This window comes from Nannospalax galili, unplaced genomic scaffold (assembly GCF_000622305.1).
Source record: "Nannospalax galili isolate Female #2095 unplaced genomic scaffold, S.galili_v1.0 scaffold658, whole genome shotgun sequence".
NCBI classification, from domain to species: Eukaryota; Metazoa; Chordata; class Mammalia; order Rodentia; family Spalacidae; genus Nannospalax; species Nannospalax galili.
In genome coordinates, this window is record NW_008340714.1 from 21,293 (window position 1) to 39,739 (window position 18,447).

The 18,447-nt window shown below is 48.9% G+C and overlaps 1 protein-coding gene across 1 annotated transcript in view; it reads left to right on the top strand.

Moving 5' to 3' along the window:
- LOC103736271 (breakpoint cluster region protein) overlaps window positions 1–17,952 on the top strand; it is a gene marked incomplete at its 5' end in the record, with an annotated part of 32,256 nt that extends 14,304 nt beyond the window's left edge. Inside the window, 7 exon segments of the mRNA XM_008835758.2 lie at window positions 7,960–8,019; window positions 9,101–9,210; window positions 10,784–10,923; window positions 12,865–12,999; window positions 13,912–14,017; window positions 14,493–14,655; window positions 15,061–17,952. Of these exon segments, the coding sequence (XP_008833980.1) occupies window positions 7,960–8,019; window positions 9,101–9,210; window positions 10,784–10,923; window positions 12,865–12,999; window positions 13,912–14,017; window positions 14,493–14,655; window positions 15,061–15,150 (804 nt within the window).
- Window positions 17,953–18,447: the final 495 nt, after the last annotated feature.

Genomic DNA, 18,447 nt, shown 5'->3' on the forward strand with positions numbered 1-18,447 from the left:
TTGGTAGTTATGGCAGCATCTCTTTTTGGAACAGTAGGAGTCCTACCCAGAGTCAACTCATCTCCCTTCTGGGATATAGATCCATCCTCCAGCTGCATACCTGAACAGGGTGCACGTGGGTCCCCCTCCTGGTATAGGAGAGCCATGGGAATGTGCCCATACAGGACCAGTGCGGGTTTTCCAGCCTGGAAATATCGCCAGAGTTTACTAATTCTAGGCAGACAGGAAGTAGCACTACCTGCCCTCATGACTCTGCCCAACAGTTCTACAGTGGTAGCTAGGAAAAAATCCGTTTGCAGTCGGGTGTAGTAGCACACACCTGTGATCACTCTGGGGGCTGAGGCAGGAGGATCTCGTGTTAGAGGCCAGTCTGAACTACATAGAGAAATCCAGTCTTAAAGAGGGAGTAGGGGGAGTCCCAGTATATATATGTATATATATTCCTTTTAGTGTATCTTTTTTTTTTTTTAAACTACATCGTAGAACATCTTCCATCTTGTTCATGGTCTTTTGTTTCTGCTGCTAGGCTATATACTCCAGATGAGCTGGACTGCAAGCTTCCAGGCAATTCTCCTGCCTCTCATTTTACTGTCCTTATGATGTATTTTATTAGACATAGCTCAGCCACTTGCATCTGGCCTCCTCCTGACCTGGAGGTGGGTCAGGTTTGGGGTATTGTGTTCCATTGCCTAGACCTTCCATCTTTGTGTAAGGCCACTAGGGGAAGAAGAAGGTTTGTCATCCTAGACCCCTATGAAAGCATAGGGTACACCCAAAAGCACCACCTTCCTTCCCCAGAAGCAGGAAGTAAAAATCACCTTGTGTTTTCCCTGAGTAATTTATGGCTTTGTGAGGAGAACCCATATTCCCCTCTCTCAGATTAGCAAGATCTTGCCCCGGCCTCGCCAGAGTCCTAGAATGTGCAGGCTACTAGCAGGTTTTCACTGTGGAAACTCCCTAGGGAACTCAGGGGCTTGGGGCCTTCTGGGACTCCCATACATTGAGAGTGGGCCTGAAAGCAAGTATGTTTCTCTGTTTCCTGCCCATGCCCCACCATGTAGCCTTTACCCTTCCTACCTTTGTATGGAGCCAGCCACATAGATTGACTGTATTCCCCTTGGACACCAAGGCAGTTCATAATATCCCATGTTACTAGTGTTGGTCTTTTTAAAGAACCAAGGTATTTTCACATCTACCAAGTAATAGTTATAGTTTGAATGATAGCCATAGTTAGGCCCTTGGTTGTGTGTCACATGGGTCCATTTTTCTGTACTATAACAAAATACCTGAAACATTACCTTTTTTTTTTTTAAGAGCTTTATTTATTTCAGTTTTGGTGGCTGAAAAGTCCACAATGGAGCAGCAGCCCATGGGTTCAGTCTCTGGTAAGGGTCTTCTCGGTTGAGAAGGCCATTGTAGTAGTAGTTCCGTGGAAAGATGAGATTTCATCTTGAAACAGGAAGCCAGGGAGAGTTTGGGGATCAGGCTTGATCTTACAACAATTTGACCTCACTAGAACTCAAGAGTCCCATGAGAACGTCTGTAATCCCTCCCAGAAGCAGCTCTTCAGTGACGTCAGGACCTTCCACTAGGCCCCGCTTCTGAAAGCTCCCACCATCTCAAGATTATCACTGAGGGCCTAAACTATGGCTACCATTCCTACTTTATGCACATAGGAACAAAATGTTTCTTGATGCATTTGCTTTTTTTTCAGATGGCCTGAGTGCCGTGCATCAGTCCAGGAAAAAGAAGAGAAAACCCAGAGCTGGAGGATAGTGAAGGCAGTAAAAACAGATCCTATTCAGGATAATTCCAATATGAAAGAGAGACCTTTGTATAGAACAGGGCTCAACTCCAGATACAGCGTAAAGTGGGAATTTACAACCAAGGAACAGGGTGAGAGTCAATGAATGGAAGATTACTAAGAGGAAATGTGAGGAGGGAGGATTCTGGCTAGACCAGCCTAATAGGATTCTTGCTGAAGGTAGGCCAGTTGAGCAGACATTACCTGGAGGAAGGTGGGAGATAGGGGCCTGATCAGATATCAAGGGTAGTGTTGCACACTTGTAGTAGTTCAAGCGCTTGGGAGGTAGAGACAAGAAATTCTGGAGTTCAGTTCTGACTACATACTGAATTTGAGACCAGCCTGGCCTTCATGAAATACTGTCTCAACAAAACTTGGAGCTGAATGAGATGGAGGCTAGCTCAGTTGGTAAAATGCTTGCCTTACAAACATGAGGACCTGAGTTCGATCTCCAGAACCCACATTTAAAAAAAATAAAAAGGGTCAATGAGATGGCTCAGTGGGTAAAGGCCCTTGCTACCAAGCCTAAAGATAGTTCAATCCTCAGGTCCAACATGGTGCAAGGAGAAAACTGACTCCTCCAAGTTATCCTCTGACCTCCACACACATGCTATGGAATGTGTGTATATATACTGGGTCTGGTGGTGCACATTTTTAGTCCTAGCATTCATGAGACAGAAGCAGTGGCAGGCAGACCTCTGTGAGATTGAGGCCAGTCTAGTCTATATAGGGAGTTCAGGTCAGCTGGGGCTACAGGGAGACCCTGTCAAAAAACAAAGCCCAGTGTCAGCTCAGTGCTGGAGAGGTTGATACAGGCAGGTTTCTAGGGTTCACTTGTCTAACCAGTCCAGCCTACTTGACAAGTTCTAGGCCAGTGGGAAATCCTGGCTCAAAAAAATGAAGAACAGCTGGGCGTGGTGGCGCACACCTTTAATCCCAGCACTCGGGAGGCAGAGGCAGGTGGATCTCTGTGAGTTCGAGGCCAGCCTGGTCTATATAGTGAGTTCCAGGACAGCTGGGGCTACAGGGAGACCCTGTCTCAAAAAGACCAAAAAAAAAAAAAAAATTGAAGATAGACAGCACCTGAGGAATAGCACCTGAGGTTGGCCTCTGGCCTCCAACACATGTGAACACACATACACACACACACACACACACACACACACACACACACACACACAAACACCCCTCCCCCAAAATATATCAGGATAGAAGTTTCTAATAAGACTGATCAGGTTTCTTGTTCAAACTGGGCTCTTGAGAGCATGCCCAGGGATGAGGCTCCATTGAATAGAGATCAGAGACTGTTTAGAGCTTAGTAAAGACAATCTTTGTCAGTTCCCTGGCCTTACCGTGCTGTGTGTGATCCAAGTGAGTCATTGCTACTCACCCCTGCCCAGCTTTGTTTTCTTACCTATAAGTTGGAGTGGGGGGACATAATGCAGTTTACACTCAGTGATGTGTCACTATCACTATTAGTGAAGAGGCAGTGGAAACAGCCAGATCCTGCTCTGAGCCCTGGGTACTGCTTTGGTCTCCAAGATGAATGGCCTCTGGAGCCTCATTAAACAGGAAGGAACCAGAGTGCCCTGTGAAGGGCTTGGTTGACTCATGTCGCCTACACAGTGCCTGGTCTGGCTCCTGGAGATCCAGGCTCCTAGCAACAAGGACTTGTTTGTGGGATCCCAGGAGGAAGGAAGCTGTAGGAGGAGCAGTGATGTTGATGATGCCCTGACACCCCCGTGTGGCTTCTTTCTCCTGCCTCCTGGCTTTTTCTCTCCTATAGATACCATTTTCTGGGTGGGATATACCTGGAAGAGGCATCCATGACTTGTTGGAGACAGCCTTCCTGAGCCTAGGCTTTCCCATTGACATCAGTGCTGACAGTGCTTGCTATGTGGGGTGTGTACCAAGCTGTCTGCTTCCAGCTACTGGGAGTCAATGGGGATGGTATAGCCTATGGCCATATACCTTTGTTAGGCATTACTGTGAGATGAGGCCATTACTGCCAAGGGCAAGAAGGCACAGTACCATGAAGTGTCCAAGGGAGGACAAGAAGTCCAGACCCAGCCAGGAGAGCAGGGCCCAAGGGAGGGACCAGGAGGAAAACTGAGTCTCTAGTGATGTTTCTCATATACATCTCCAGGCAGGAGGTGCCACCCACTTCGGGGTTTGAGGTCCTGACTCAGTATGCTTTTGCTTTTCTAAATGGTGCTGATAAACACAGTTTGGGAACCACAACCTGAGTCTTTGGTTTCTACTCCTACTCTTCAAATGACTGTCCCAGTTGAACTGTCAGATCCCCACTTTTCTTCCTGCAAGGTGGGAGCTCCATAAGAGAAAAATGGAGGGATCCTTTTTCCTGAACCTAGGAGGCATGAGAGCCATAGCCAGAGAGGCAGAGGGATGTGGTAGCCCTGACTGAGGACACAGATACCAGGATGGCACCAACTGTTCAGGGCGTCACTGGCAAAGAAAAAGTGAGCCCTTGCATGTAGGTCGGGACACAAGGCCTTCAGCAGTGCCCTTTCCGAAGGTGGCCCTAAGTGTGACCCACCCAGCAAAGACCTCATGCACAAGAGCCTGTTGTGCTGCCTTCATGACGGAGAAACTACTCTCCAGGCCCCAGGACTCCATAACAAGAAGACATTTATCTCAAAGCTTTGTAGTTCTCAGTGCAGAGAGCCCCGAAAAGGTAATTGCAGATGTGCCAAAAGCCAGGGCAGGCCCTGCTGCAGTTATCACAGGCTCCGACGGCACTGATGGCAAGGCAAGGTCAGCATTGAGAGACCTCAGGGAAGGAAACACTGGGTGTGTCTTCAGGAAGAGTTCTCAAGGTGAAGACATGTATACCCCAAGACCAGCAAGAGCACAGGATTTGTAGGGGTGCATGATGCATAGTGTATCTGGGAGGATGCTAGTCTGTAGCTTGGTGGGTGTGGGCAGGGCAGGGCCAGGGCCTGAAGGCACTGTCTGGTGCCCTATACATCCTAGGCTAGGATCGGCCCAAAGGAAATTACTAGAATCAGCAAAGCCCAAGACTCTTAGAGCCTTGTCACTGTTCATAATTTCCCCTGCCCTCTTTCCTTCTCTTAGTTAGGTCATAGAAATTTGTTTTTTCCTGTTTCTCCTTCCTTCTGTGCCTTTTTATTTATTTTATTTATTTAGTTTTTTGGTCTCCCTGTAGCCCCAGCTGGCCTGGAACTCACGATGCAGACCAGGCTGGCCTCAATCTCATAGAGATCCATCTACCCCTGCCTCCTGAGTGCTGGGATTAAAGGCATGCGCTACCATGCCCTGCTTCCTCTTGTACCATTTCTCCTATTTCGCATGTCCTGCTGGGCTTATGACTCAAGTGCCAACAGGGACATCAGGCTCATCTGGATTTTGTCCTTAGAGATCTGTCTATTCTGAACATTTCACATACCGATAGAATCGTACCAGAAGTGGTCTTTTATGACTGGTAATGTTTTTAAGAGTCATCCACTTGGTAATATCAATAGTTGCTAAAAACTGTGAGCACATGCTCATAGTCTATGTGAACAGTTGTTTTCCAGTCTTAGGTAGAAGAGGCTCCAAGTCCCATTCAATACCTGTCCCAGTTGGGCTTAGGCTTTCCCAGCTTGCCTTTCCCCAGCTTGTCCTGCAGTGTGCCTACTAGACAGTTTTCTAGGAAAACGGTCCACCAGACCCACTGAACACAACTGTTCTTCCAAGGCCCCTGCCTAGTCCAACCCCAAGGAGACAGCAGTGATAAAGACTGTCCTTCTGAGGTCACTGAGTGTGAGCAGCCAAATGTTGCCTGCCCAGTACCTGTGCAGAGCAAGCACATGCCCCACTGAGACCTTACAACCCAGAGAGGGCCCCTCAGTGGTACCCCAGTGTTTTAGCTTTTCCCTTGACTGCTGTTTCCCAGCCTCCCCTCAGTCATCGGTATTTTTCAAATCCCAGTCTCTTGTTTGTTTATCTCTCTGATGCTTTAAATAACTGCACATGAGAGTGTGCCAGCTTTGAATGCTGTTTGGGGTATAGTCCAACCTTCCTCGTCCTGCTGTTCTTTGTGCAGCTTCTACCCTGCTAAGCACACGCCGTTCTTTGAGGCAGAGCTAGTTTCAGGATAGCCTTTCTTGCTTGATCCACCTATTTAAGGATGCTGTGAGGGTTCAGTGCCCAGAGACCAAGTTAAGCTACAGATAGGGGCCTAATGGAGCGCTGACATGGCAGCATCAGCTCTAGGTGGGAGTAGGTAGCTGTCTGTGCTTGAGAGTGGACAATGTCTAGAACTCTGTACAGGGCCGCTCATTGCTCAGACAGCTTGCCTGCAGGGAGCAGGATCCATAGGCAGGGTGTCCTCTGCCCTGATTCCATTGTATATGCATGAGATTTGGAAGTACCAGCAGTCCTCAAAGCAGTTTTCAGGGCATTAAAAGCCTGAAGTGTACTGGCCAGTCACATACATGTTACTCAGTGTCTCCAAATTTGGACCACAGGAAACCAGCCACTTAGAAAGGAAGCTTAAGAGGAGACTGTGACATATTGGAATTCCCGTAACCAATAGGCTTGGGAGCAGGGAGGCTGTTTTTCCCATACACTGACAACAAAGTGGAATGTAAGGGTGATGGGAAACTGTGACCTTGGCTGGCCTAACTGTAGGGCGGAGCTTCCCTGGAAGCCTGTTCAAAAGGAGGCAGAGGCCAGGAGCTCACCACTGTTTTGCTATCCAGCCCTACAAGCCTCTTGCTATCTGACCCCCAGCACCATGCAGGGCCTCCTTCGGTATTTCCACCCCAGCCGGGCAGGCGGGAGCCGGATAACCTCTGCTGAAAAGCACCTGTGTGCCCGAGGTACTGCCCTGTGGACCCACATCCGATGTCTGGTGTGCAAGGGCAAGGTGGGCCAGTGAGTGGACTTTGGGCTCTGGGTGGGCTGGGAGCTGGGGGGGACCCTATCACCCAGATGTCTCAGATGACTGCTTTCCCACACCCTACTGCTAGCCCAGTCTTGACTGTTTGTCTGTGGCTTTTGCTGATTCTGGGTTTTTGAGGGAGGAGTTTATTACTGTCTTTGGAGGGAAAGAGGTTTGTCTTGCTCAATTTGTTTCTGAAGAAGGGGGGACATGATGCCCCATTCCTTGGACATGTAGGACATAGGTGGGCCCTGGAATCCCTACAGGGAAAAACCTCCTCAGACAACTGAGAAGGCAAGTAAGGGAGCTGTCCAATACCATAGACTCCCACCCTGAAAGGAGCTTAGTTCTTTGTAGGAAAAGCCCAGGAAAGTGGTATTCTTTATTTCTTATTTCTTTGGGTGCTAAAGATAAAAACTAGGGTCTAGTGGGTGCCAGGAAGAGCTCTATCATGGAGCCATACCTCTAGTCCTAGATAGTAGGTTTTGTTGTCGGTGGTAGTGGTGGTGGTGAACAAGGACACCCTCCCCTCAACCCCAGGTACTTATTCATCAGACCTAGCTGGTAGTCTTTTTGAAGTCTGTGATAATGAGTGCTCATCAGAAAGGGGAGGCAGAGCCTTCACCTACAGGGACAGCATGTGGTATCCATGAAGACTTGATTTAGATGACATTAAATGATAGTTTCCTATAGACCACCTGCTAGACAGTGTTCTATAGAGGCCAGAATTAGAGGGACTGCAGTAAGGCTGCCTTCTGCCCCTCAACTATGTGTTTAGGTGAGGTTCAGTATCCTTCTGGGCTTGACTAAGCCATAAGACTGACTTGACCAGAAGCCTCTCTTGACACATGCCAAACCACAACACAGGGGGAAAACAGGATTGGCTCTTGGATGTCGTGCCTCTAATAGTCACTACTGAAATGGGTCTTTATACTACCTGCTTACACTCCACTGAGCATCTTGCAGCACTTCTGACAAAGGGAATTAAAACTTTAGGCCACATCTGGGGTGAGCGGTATGAAGGGAGGTTCATGGCCTTGAGCTACCACACACTTACACTGTTAGGAAGCCCTGAGGTTCCAGGGCTTTCTAACAGGCCCTCTCCCTTCTGTGGCTACTCCTGGCCTCTGGATAGAGGTGCTGGCCACAGTGGGACTGCTTCCCATGTAGGCTATGATGGCCATTACCAGAACAGGGCCTCTGAACAGACCCAAGGGCCTCTTTTAATCATCCCTCTCTTTGCTTTCAGCTGGACCCCCAGACCCTGCAGAACAGAGACTGGCAACGGACTGTCATTGCCATGAATGGGGTATGTGCCTACAGGGCTCTCTTTGTGCCCATTTCCCACAAAAAGTTAGAGTGACTCCAGTTCTTTCCAAAACGAGTCAGAAGAAGGCTAAGCCTGAGACAGTGTCTGGAGAGGGGAGAGGCCCCCAGAGCAGTGTAGACAGGAACAAGGAAAACCACCAGAGCAAGAGTGTTGTGTGCAGGGCTGAGGAGAGACATCCCCCTGCCCCCCCCCCAAGAAGGAAGGAATCCTCCCGGTTTGGTGGTTGAAACAATCCCCAGCCAGACTGTGCACACCCTCTTGTGGTTCTAGAGGCCCAGAGGTCATCCCACAAAAACTGAGAGCCTTAGTCTTCAGCTACCTTGGGGCAATTTATAGAGGTTGATTGTTATCCAAAATGCTGAGGACCAGAAGCAGTTTTGGAGTGATTTTTGGGGGGGGGGTGGGGAGGTTATTTCCTTTTTTTTCCTCCTTCTGATTTTGAAATGTTTGTATATCCATAGGCAATCTTGGATATGAGACCCAAATATAAACACACAATTCACTAGTATTTAATATATACCTTATATGTATTTTTAACTCATTAACAGGAGGTCAGTCAGGTATGGAATTCTCCACATGCAGTGTCAGGTTGGCTTCCAATTTCTGAGAACTTTTAGATCATTTCAGACTTCTGATTTCCAGATTAGGATGCTTGGCCTGCTTGTTCTGTTATTGTGATGTTTCATTTGGAGTATTTGAGGGTTTTTGTTTATTTGTTTTGCGTTTAATGCTGGGGGATTGAATCTAGAACCTTGTACATACTAAGCATGTGTGCTACCACTGAGCTACACCCCATTCCCACCTACTTATTTTTTTTAACTTTTATTTAAGAAGAAAGTGAAACCATGAGGTTGTGGGAAGAGACTCTGGGCAAACTAGTCCTTGTCCAGTCTTCACCATTCCTGATTCTTAACTGGCTAGTCCAGGGGCTTCCTCTCCCTTACTCTGGAACATTGATCTGTCTGTCCTGTGGGTAGAAAGGTTTGTTGGGATCCCCGCTGAGACCTCAGGCTTTGAGAACCAGAGGGAGAAAGGTCTATGCCCTTTCTTTCTACTGCAGGTTGAAGTAAAACTTTCAGTCAAGTTCACAAGCAGAGAGTTCAGCTTGAAGAGAATGCCTTCCCGCAAACAGACAGGGGTCTTCGGGGTCAAGATTGCCGTGGTCACAAAGTGAGTCAGAGGGTGTGGGCTTGTTCACTGAGAGCATTCTGCAGGCATTTCCAAGGGAAGGAGCAGGTCTGTTCCCTTCTCCCAGTGCATAGCCCTGGTGGCTTTGTGGAGAGGTGTCCCTGCTCCGCTCCGGGGAGCACTGTGCTTGTTTAGCCACCTTCCGTGTTTATTGCAAAACCAGCTCTGGAATATCCTTACCTCCTTCCTTTGGCAACAACGGACTGGCTGCTGCCTGACTCCAGGAATTGCCCAAGTGCAGGGCTTGCTTCTCTCACTTAGAATTTATTATGATCCCAGGTTCCTGGTGAATGAATCCAACCCCTGCCCTTTTGTCATAAGTCTGTTGCTAGGAGAAGCCTGTTTGTTGGTTTGAGGGTAATTCTTGGAGATACAGGCCACTTCCTCACAGATTCCATTCCGTTCCCAGGATGGAGTCATACTGTGCCCACCACCACCACCACACCGCCCAGATTGTCTGGGATGAGGTGTATGTCATTCAACACCCAGACTTCCCCACTTGTGCAAACACCACTGCTGTCCCACAGCACTTTGGGGAGGAGGACACCACCCTCACCTCTCCCATATAACCATGTGAGAGGGGCTTGGGAAAGGACTTCACTGTGCTGAGTCCAGCTCTAAGTAAAGCTAAGTTCAGGCCTCCACATAGCACTGGCTCTTTCTGTGTTTAAAGTATTCTGGATCCAAAGTTCTACCAGGAGGGTCTGGGATTATCTGTTGGTACAATTCAGAAGAGAAAAGCAAGGCTGGAGAGGTGGCTCAGCAGTTAAAAAGCACTGGCTGTGCTCTTATAGAAGCCGGCGGGGGTTGGTTCCCAGGACCCTCCTAGGGGCTAACAACCATTCATAACTCCAGTTCCAGGGGTCCTGATGCTCTCTTCTGGCCCCTGAGCATTGCAAGCATGTGGTGCACTTACTTGCAGGAAAACACTCATACACATAAAATCTTTAAAATATTTTTTAAGGCAGAGAAAAGCATTTAGAATGGCAAGGTGCTTGGATAACCCTAAAGAGTTGAACACTCAGCAGATGCACAGTGCCTGATTTCCATAGGGCTTATCTCTAGAGCATCAAGGACTTCACTGCATAGCAGCCAGGTAGCTGGTCAAGATCCTATCCCATCTCCCGTCTTAGAGGCACAACTGCCTTTCAGGACGCTACACAGCTTTCTGTTACTTCACAGCCTGGTATCTTTTTTACCTGTACTTCCTATGACAGCTTCACCTAGAAAAGCCTCCTAGGTTGAGGATACAGCTAGAGTACTTGCCCAGCATATGTAAGGTATATCTGCGTTCTCTTCAACACTATAGAGGGAAAAAAAGTTTCTTGACCTTTTACAGAGGATCATGTGCAATTTGAAAGGTAATTGGCTGGTTCAGGCTCTTAGAAAGTCCCTGATAAAAATGTACGCATCGCTACCTATGAGATCACAGCAGGAAAGAAATCATGCCCAAGGTTATACGTGTAGCCCCCACCCTGCACACCTTTCTCACACACATCTCCAGGTATACAAAGAGCTGACAGGGCGCTGAGGACAGTTTCTCTCCCCACTACAGGAGAGAGAGGTCCAAAGTACCTTACATTGTGCGCCAGTGTGTGGAGGAGATTGAGCGCCGGGGCATGGAGGAGGTGGGCATCTACCGAGTATCTGGAGTGGCCACGGACATCCAGGCACTGAAGGCAGCTTTTGACGTCAGTGAGTATTGCCCAGGCAGTGTGGGATGGAGGTGGCTGGTAGCATCCATGTTGAGACTTCCAGAGAGCCTGTCACATCATTCTCGTTACCTTTTCCTTATTGTTTTATTATTTATGAATACAAGGTGAAAGCTGGACATGAAAGCATGAAAAAGCCTATAATCTAGCACTCAAGAGTATAAGGCAGGAGGATTGTAAGTTTGAGTCCAGCCTGGTCTACATAGTACATACCAGGCCAGCCTTAGCTACATAGTGAGACCCTATGTCAGATAGATACATGATAGATAATAGATAGACAGATGGGGCTGGAAAGATGACTCAGCTGTTAAGAGAACTGGTGGCTCTTGCAGAAGACCCAGGTTTAGGTCCCAGCACCCACGTGGCTAACAAACATCTGAAACTCCAGTTCCAGGGGACGTGACACCCTTATTCTGACCTCTGTGGGCATTGTACAACACAGGTACATTTACACACATGCCGGCAAAACACTCATACACATAAGAAAAAAGGATAATTAGATAGCACGTCTGTAATCCCAGCACTCATGAGACAGAGACAGAGAATTGATACAAGTTCAAGGCTCGCCAGGGTGAGATCCTGTCTCAAAATACAATAATAATAATAAAAATAAAGATGAAGCCAGGCGTGGTGGCACACGCCTTTAATCCCAGCACTTGGGAGGCAGAGGCAGGTGGATATCTGTGAGTTTAAGGCCAGCCTGGTCTACATAGTGAGTTATAGGACAGCTGGGGCTACAGGGAGACCCTGTCTCAAAAAGACCAAAAATAAATAAATAAAGATGAGACATAGTGTGAACTGGGCATGCTGATATCCACCTATATTACCAGCTTCTCAGGAGACAAAAGGATCACTTGAGACCAGGAGTTCAGGTGCTGCCTCAAACATTGCACGCCTCAAAAGAAAAAGAAGAGTATTTACTTCTCTTTCAGAGGACCCACTTCAATTCCCAGTACGCATGTGACAACTCAAAGCTGTGTGTAACTCCAGTTCCAGGGCCCAACACCTTTTAGCCTCTATGGGTTGCACCCATGCAGGCAGACACACATTAAACAAACAAATAAATCTTTTTTTAAAAAAAAATCTTCTATCTTCTGGCCATAGCCATCAGGCTGGACCTTGGGATTCTGTAGGCCTTGACCTGATACCCTGGGGCGGACAGGAGATGCTAAATCCCAATGTAGTTTGACAGTGGCCCACCTCAGGATGATGTGGGACAGTAGGCACAGATTTGACCCAATTCCTACTGATGCTGTGGTGCTTCTGCCTCACAAACTGCAGGAGGACAGAACTGCCCCAATATTCCAAGCAAGGACCCTGAGACTCACAAAGGGGCCTTACCCAACATCCTCAAAGAGTAAGGAGTCATCAGAAGCAGGACTCAGCAAGACTTTGTTCCTGCAGTCTTCCCACCACCCACCCTCACCTGGAGTTGTCAAGGGCCCAGCACCCCTGGGTGAGCCCTGCTGTCTCTCCAGTACCTCTGGACAACCAGAGTGGGCCTGCCCTGTGGTGCAGAGAACCAATGGCTACTTGAATCCAAAGAAAAGCACCAGTGTGAACACTAAAATGACTCAAATCATCCCAGTGCCTTCATGTTAGTAGAAGATGTTGCCACCTGGGCAGTTGCTATGTATAGAACAGAGCTGCCCAATTCCTACTCAGCTCTATGACCTCACCACCTTCTCCTGCCCAGGCCCATCTGGCTTTGCAGCTGGGTTGCTTCTCATGGAGCAGGCAGAGGTGTGGGGATACATTTGTTTCCCCAACAACCCTGCCCCAGACTCAGAACCACACAGATGCTTGGGAGGAAGAAGACAAACTGTGCAAAAGGGCTGGACCGACACAGTGGTCAACATGGTAGGGACTGCATTAGTCCAGTCCTGGAATCCACATAGAGGCTCCATTTTCATGCTCTTTCCAGATAACAAGGATGTATCAGTGATGATGAGCGAGATGGATGTGAACGCCATTGCTGGCACACTGAAGCTCTACTTCCGTGAGCTGCCTGAGCCCCTCTTCACTGATGAGTTCTACCCTAACTTCGCTGAGGGCATTGGTGAGCACTGAAGGCCTCAACCTTGTGGGAGGCATTTCCCTACCTGTTCTCCTGTCCACTGGCACCTTAGGAGGGGGAATCGGAGCTGTTTACCTTTGCCATGGTCCACATTTCAACCCACCTAAGAAAAGTAGCTGTGCAGGGTGGGGGATAAGAGCCAAGCCCATTCTCACGGAGAGGTAATCAGCCTGTATCATCATGGCTGTGTCTAGATATGGGGCCCTGAAGGCCACAGCCCTCCTTTCTTAGAGCAGGGCTGAGTGAATGGCTTCTCAAGCCAGGGAGAACCCTATATCCCTCTAACACTATGTCCTGGCCCAGTCAAGCAGAGAGTCAAGCCCAGCCTTGACCCTTAGTCAACCTGGAGGATGATGCCCGAAGCAAGCCCTAGCACATGAGGAAAATACAGACTTCACCTCCCCCTTAGGATAGCCCAGCCTATGGGGCCCATTCACCAGAGGACCTGGTCTCTCAAGCCTGAAAGTGCCCTCGAGGGACACATGATAATAAGGGAAGCTCTTAGAGGTGGGGGTGGGGCCTAGTGCCTTCAACACTCTTTGCCCCATCTCTAGCTGCTTCCTTCCATACCTGGGCTCTTCCTTGGTACCTGCAGCAGCAGAAAGAGGCCCTGAGTATAGTTCTACCCATAAGCAATTACTCTCAAGAGCCTGCTGTATAGGTACCCCAGGTGCAAATGCCCCTTTGAGATGAGAGAAGACTTTTTGGATGTCTCACATGCCACATCGGCATCTGCCACAGGGTCCTCAGTGGTACTAGAGGGTTGTTAGTGCTGTGTGAGCCTGGACTCCCCAGCATCTTCCAGTACATGCCCTGAGTGTTTCATCTGACCATCTTCTGGAGAAGTCTCCAGCTTGTGCTATGATCCTGGGAACTAAAGTTCCTCCTCTGTAGCTCTTTCAGACCCTGTTGCAAAGGAGAGCTGCATGCTCAACTTGTTGCTGTCCCTCCCGGAAGCCAACCTGCTGACCTTCCTTTTCCTTCTGGACCACTTGAAAAGGTAGCCTCTATTCTCCCATGCATCCCAGGACCCCAGGAAGCTGGGTAGGGATGTCCTCTGGTACCAAGGGCCTTTTCTTCTTGCTTGGCCTACAGTTAACACCCATTCTGGAGACTACTAAAGTTATTGCCATCCTCCCTTCCTCTGCTTTAAGCAAATACAAGACGCTTCAGCCACAGCCAGAAGTACACTTGAACTTGTCCTTCACCCCCCAAATCATGGCCTGGAGCTGCCCCAGCTGCCCATTGGCCTCAAGTTCTTTTTATCTCGTGCTCCTCAAACTTGAGTGCATTCTGCTTTTAGCACAACGAGAGCTAAGGTCTCTCCTTCCCCAGGTGACTATTCTGTAGACTGCACATGGCAGAAAGGGGTAATGCCTGTCATGATATGCCATGGGGACTCCAGGTGGACAGTGTCTTCACTTCTATCCCGATTGTGATGTTGAAATTATACCCTCTGCTCTGACTTTCCACAGGGTGGCTGAAAAGGAGACGGTGAACAAGATGTCCCTACACAACCTCGCCACAGTCTTTGGCCCCACGCTACTTCGACCCTCAGAAAAGGAAAGCAAGCTCCCTGCCAACCCCAGCCAGCCCATCACCATGACTGACAGCTGGTCCCTGGAGGTCATGTCCCAGGTATAGGAGACAAACGCTAGTCACCTGACTTAAAAGAGGTGACCTCTGCTTACCCTGCCCTGAGTCTTGCCAGTCATTCATACCTCCAGTGCAGAGGTTTTGGTGGAGAGAGCCCGAGCCCAGACCACTGAGAGGGCCAGGGAGGGGCCTGGCCACTTTGCTTTTCCCTCTGTACCTGGCCAGGCTTCACAGGACACCTGGCTCAACCCACCGGATAATCCTTCAGGTGCACCTTGCCTGGATCTTAAAATAACCCCAAGTCATGTATAGTCAAGACTCCACCTAATCCAATGAAGTGAGGGACTCCTCAGCACCTGAGCCCATCCGTGAGCTTGAGCCAAGATGGGCTTCCCACCCACAGCCTAGAGCACCCCTCTGACTTGCTTACCTCTTCTCCCGGGGCAGGTCCAAGTGTTGCTGTACTTCCTGCAGCTGGAGGCCATCCCTGCCCCAGACAGCAAGAGACAGAGCATCCTGTTTTCCACTGAAGTCTAAAGGCCTAGCATCATCTCAAGAGGCCAAGAGAACGACTTGGAAACCTGTGACTAAAGGGTCCATTCGCAGAGTGGGAATGGAACCTTCCTCTATAACTGGGCCATTCTCAAGCTCTGGGCCATCTGCCAAGAGACAAGTACCCAAAGCAAAAGGCCAATGGCCTACACAGATCATTCCAGATGTGTCTGCAAGCCCCAGGCTGGCCTCGGACTGTGCTTTTTGCTTTTGCCACCAGAGGGCACCCCAAGCCAGCCCGACTTCTGCTGGCCTGCCTGCAAGGAAAAGAGGTGGTTAGCAGGAGTGGTTTTTATTAACTTAATTTATCATAGTTTAAAAAATTTCAAGCCGGGAGTGGTGGCGTACACCTGTAGTCCCAGCACTTGGGAGGCAGAGGCAGGTGGATCTCTGTGAATTCAAGGCCAGCCTGGTCTACATGGTGAGTTCCAGGACAGCTGGGGCTACAGGGAGACCCTGCTTCAAAAAGACAAAAAAAAAAAAAAAAAAAAAAAAATTTCTACTGGGTCACTTGTCCTGATGCACCCTCTTTGGGGAATACGCCACCAGATTCCCTCACTATTGTGTCTTGAATAAACGCTGCTGCTTCGTACAGTGGGGGCCACAGCCATGTCCCTGTGTGGGTGGGAACATTTGGATTTCCCTGACTTAGAAATTCTGCTCTATTTGTAACAGGGTTTGAGAAGCTAAGTCAACACTGTAGCATCCTGACTCTATTTGCTGCTTGCTTTTTCTTTCTAAAAGGATTTCTGTGCAGAAATAGGTCTGTTTCCTGCTGTTTGCCCCTTGCTTTGTTTTTGCTGTTTGTACACTTTTCAGGAGGCCACTCCATCTGCAGCTCAGATGTGTCCAGGGACCAGACACCAAGGGAAAGGAGGCCCAGGTCATGCACCTTACAGTTCCTTCCCCAGGGAGAGTGACCATCGATTCTGACTGCCTACTTGGCACTAGTTCTCCCTTTTGACTTACAAAGGCTGTGACTTCTCTGGCCTGCCTCTGCTCTCCTGTCCCTTGCTGCCCCACACACAGATCGCTTCCTTTCCTTGCTCTCAACTGAACAGATTTAGTTAACTTTTGTAGAAGTTTCTGCTCTGAAGCAGCAGGTTGCCAGTGACTTGTTTTAAAACTTTGATCCGAAATAGCTTTTTGATACTTGAATATTTTTAAGTTTTATACATAGTTTCTAATTTTTTTCCTAACAGATTCAGATACCTACTAAGATACTAGAATGTATGCCGCGGACAGTGTGTGTCCCGGGATCATTTTGTCTTCCTTCAGAAGCCAGCTCTGTTTTCATTTGGAGTCATTTCTGATGGTTCTGGAGCATCAGAAACATGGAGGTTAGGAAAGCCAGGCCTGGGAATGGGAGCGCCTACTAAAGGCAGATAGAAAGGTAGGTCCAGCTGCCATCCTCCCACCCCATGCTTCCTGCCCCTCAGTGAGAGCCAGGGTAGTCTCTGTAACTCTCCCCGGCCACCCAGCTTAGTGAAAAAAGAGCGTGGGAACCACCAAGTATTTTGAAGAAGGAAATCCATAAATAGTTGCATCACTTTTTTAAAAAGAGGGTCTTGGACTCTCAAACTTGGGAGACTGAGAAAGAAAGATTGCCATGAGTTCAAGATCGGCCTGGGCAATGTAGTAAATGCCAGGCTAGCCAGGGCTACAATGTGAGGGACTTGGAATAGGCAGGGAGATGGAATAAAGGAAACTGATAGGTTTTGTTCCTGAGCTGGTCCTCTAGAAAGGGATACCACTAAGCAGCAGAAGAAAGAAGGGCATGGCTCAGAAGAAAATGTAGATTGTCATATGCAGACTCCTGTACCTGCTCAGATACTCCAAGGGAGGTGGATATGTCTACGTACAGCACCTGCCAAGCCCATGGCACATGGTGATCCCTGACAGCCAGGGCCATGGACTTCCCCCAGGTCTGTTCTTAAACCTTCCCAAGGCGTTGAGCAGAAAACAAAAGCCCCTTGAGGGTGTCTTTCTGCATACAGTGTTTTTTAATTGGCCTTTTTTTCTGAGAGCAGAGCTACCCTGTGGGTGGTGAGAGCAGAAGCAGCCTCTGCCCTTGCATGTTTCTGGGCCCAGTGGGTACCTCTGGCTTAGCTGCCCATCCCTCTCCATCTCAGTGGCTCTCCAGCCCTCTGAGGGGAACACACTTAGAAAAGCCAAACTCAGCCCTTATTTCAGTTCCCTGTGTTGTCTCTTGATTTATATCTGTCGCCTTGAAACTGGAAAGCAATATATCGATGTGCCAATTTGCATTCTCTTACCCACCTCCTTCCTCATTTCACTTTTCTTTATATGGGTTGTGTGTTGTTTAATGATGGAATGCCTGCTCTTTTCTTGTGTAGTTGTAAATGTGCTCCTCCACCACCAAGCCATGGTGGCAGTGGTGACTTTGGAGCTAGGCCTGCCTCTGTTACCCTGTCTCACACCTTGCAGGCCTGTGGGTTGGCAAAGCCAGTGTGAGGCTGGAAAATGTATGGTGTTTCTTGGAGTTTGGTGACTCAGCTTTCCCTCTGCAAAGAGGGTGATAGCCCAGAATCTAGTGGGACTGCCCATCAGGTGTGGCCATTGGACTCTAAAGCACAAAGTGATGCTTTCTTGCCTTGCAACCTGGGTTCTGAGCACAGTGGGCTTGGTTTCCTGGTGGTATCCTGGCCTCCCCAGTTGGTAGCTGCCCTCTTAGCTGCAATCCTGCTTTTGAGCTCAGCTGTCTGTACTCCATCCCCGTGTGCAGGAAGGACCACGGACACTTTAATTAAAGTCTCCTGAGGCTACTTCTGTTTGTGGTGGTTTCTGGATTAAGAAGAGAAATGGTGGTCAGTGACTCTACATTAAACCCCTGCTCTTGTGAGGCTTGGCAAAGTTAGAAGCAGCAGGCACAGAGAGGGACCAGGGGTACAGAAGCCTCTCTGTTCACTCAGGCTATAGAGGGGGAGGGGTCAGCATGCATTGCGGTGAGAAAGCCTGGTCTGATGGGGTCTGGTACCCACAGGTAGGTACCAGCTAAGCAGCTTCAATATATGGAGCAGCAGCTGAGCCCCCAGGCATGGGGTAGTCTATTTTGATCAAGGACTATGGCCTTAGCTAAGGGGGAAGAAGAAAAGTCATCTGGGAAATGTCCTGACCCTACAGGTGGGACAGATGGTGAAAGGGCAGCTGGCCAGTCTTGCTTGCTTTCCTGGGACTAGGAGCACACACAGCATAGGCCCTAGTTCTCACCTCTGGACATACCCCTGGTGTAAATGCCCTTAGCCTGGCAAGTGGGATGGC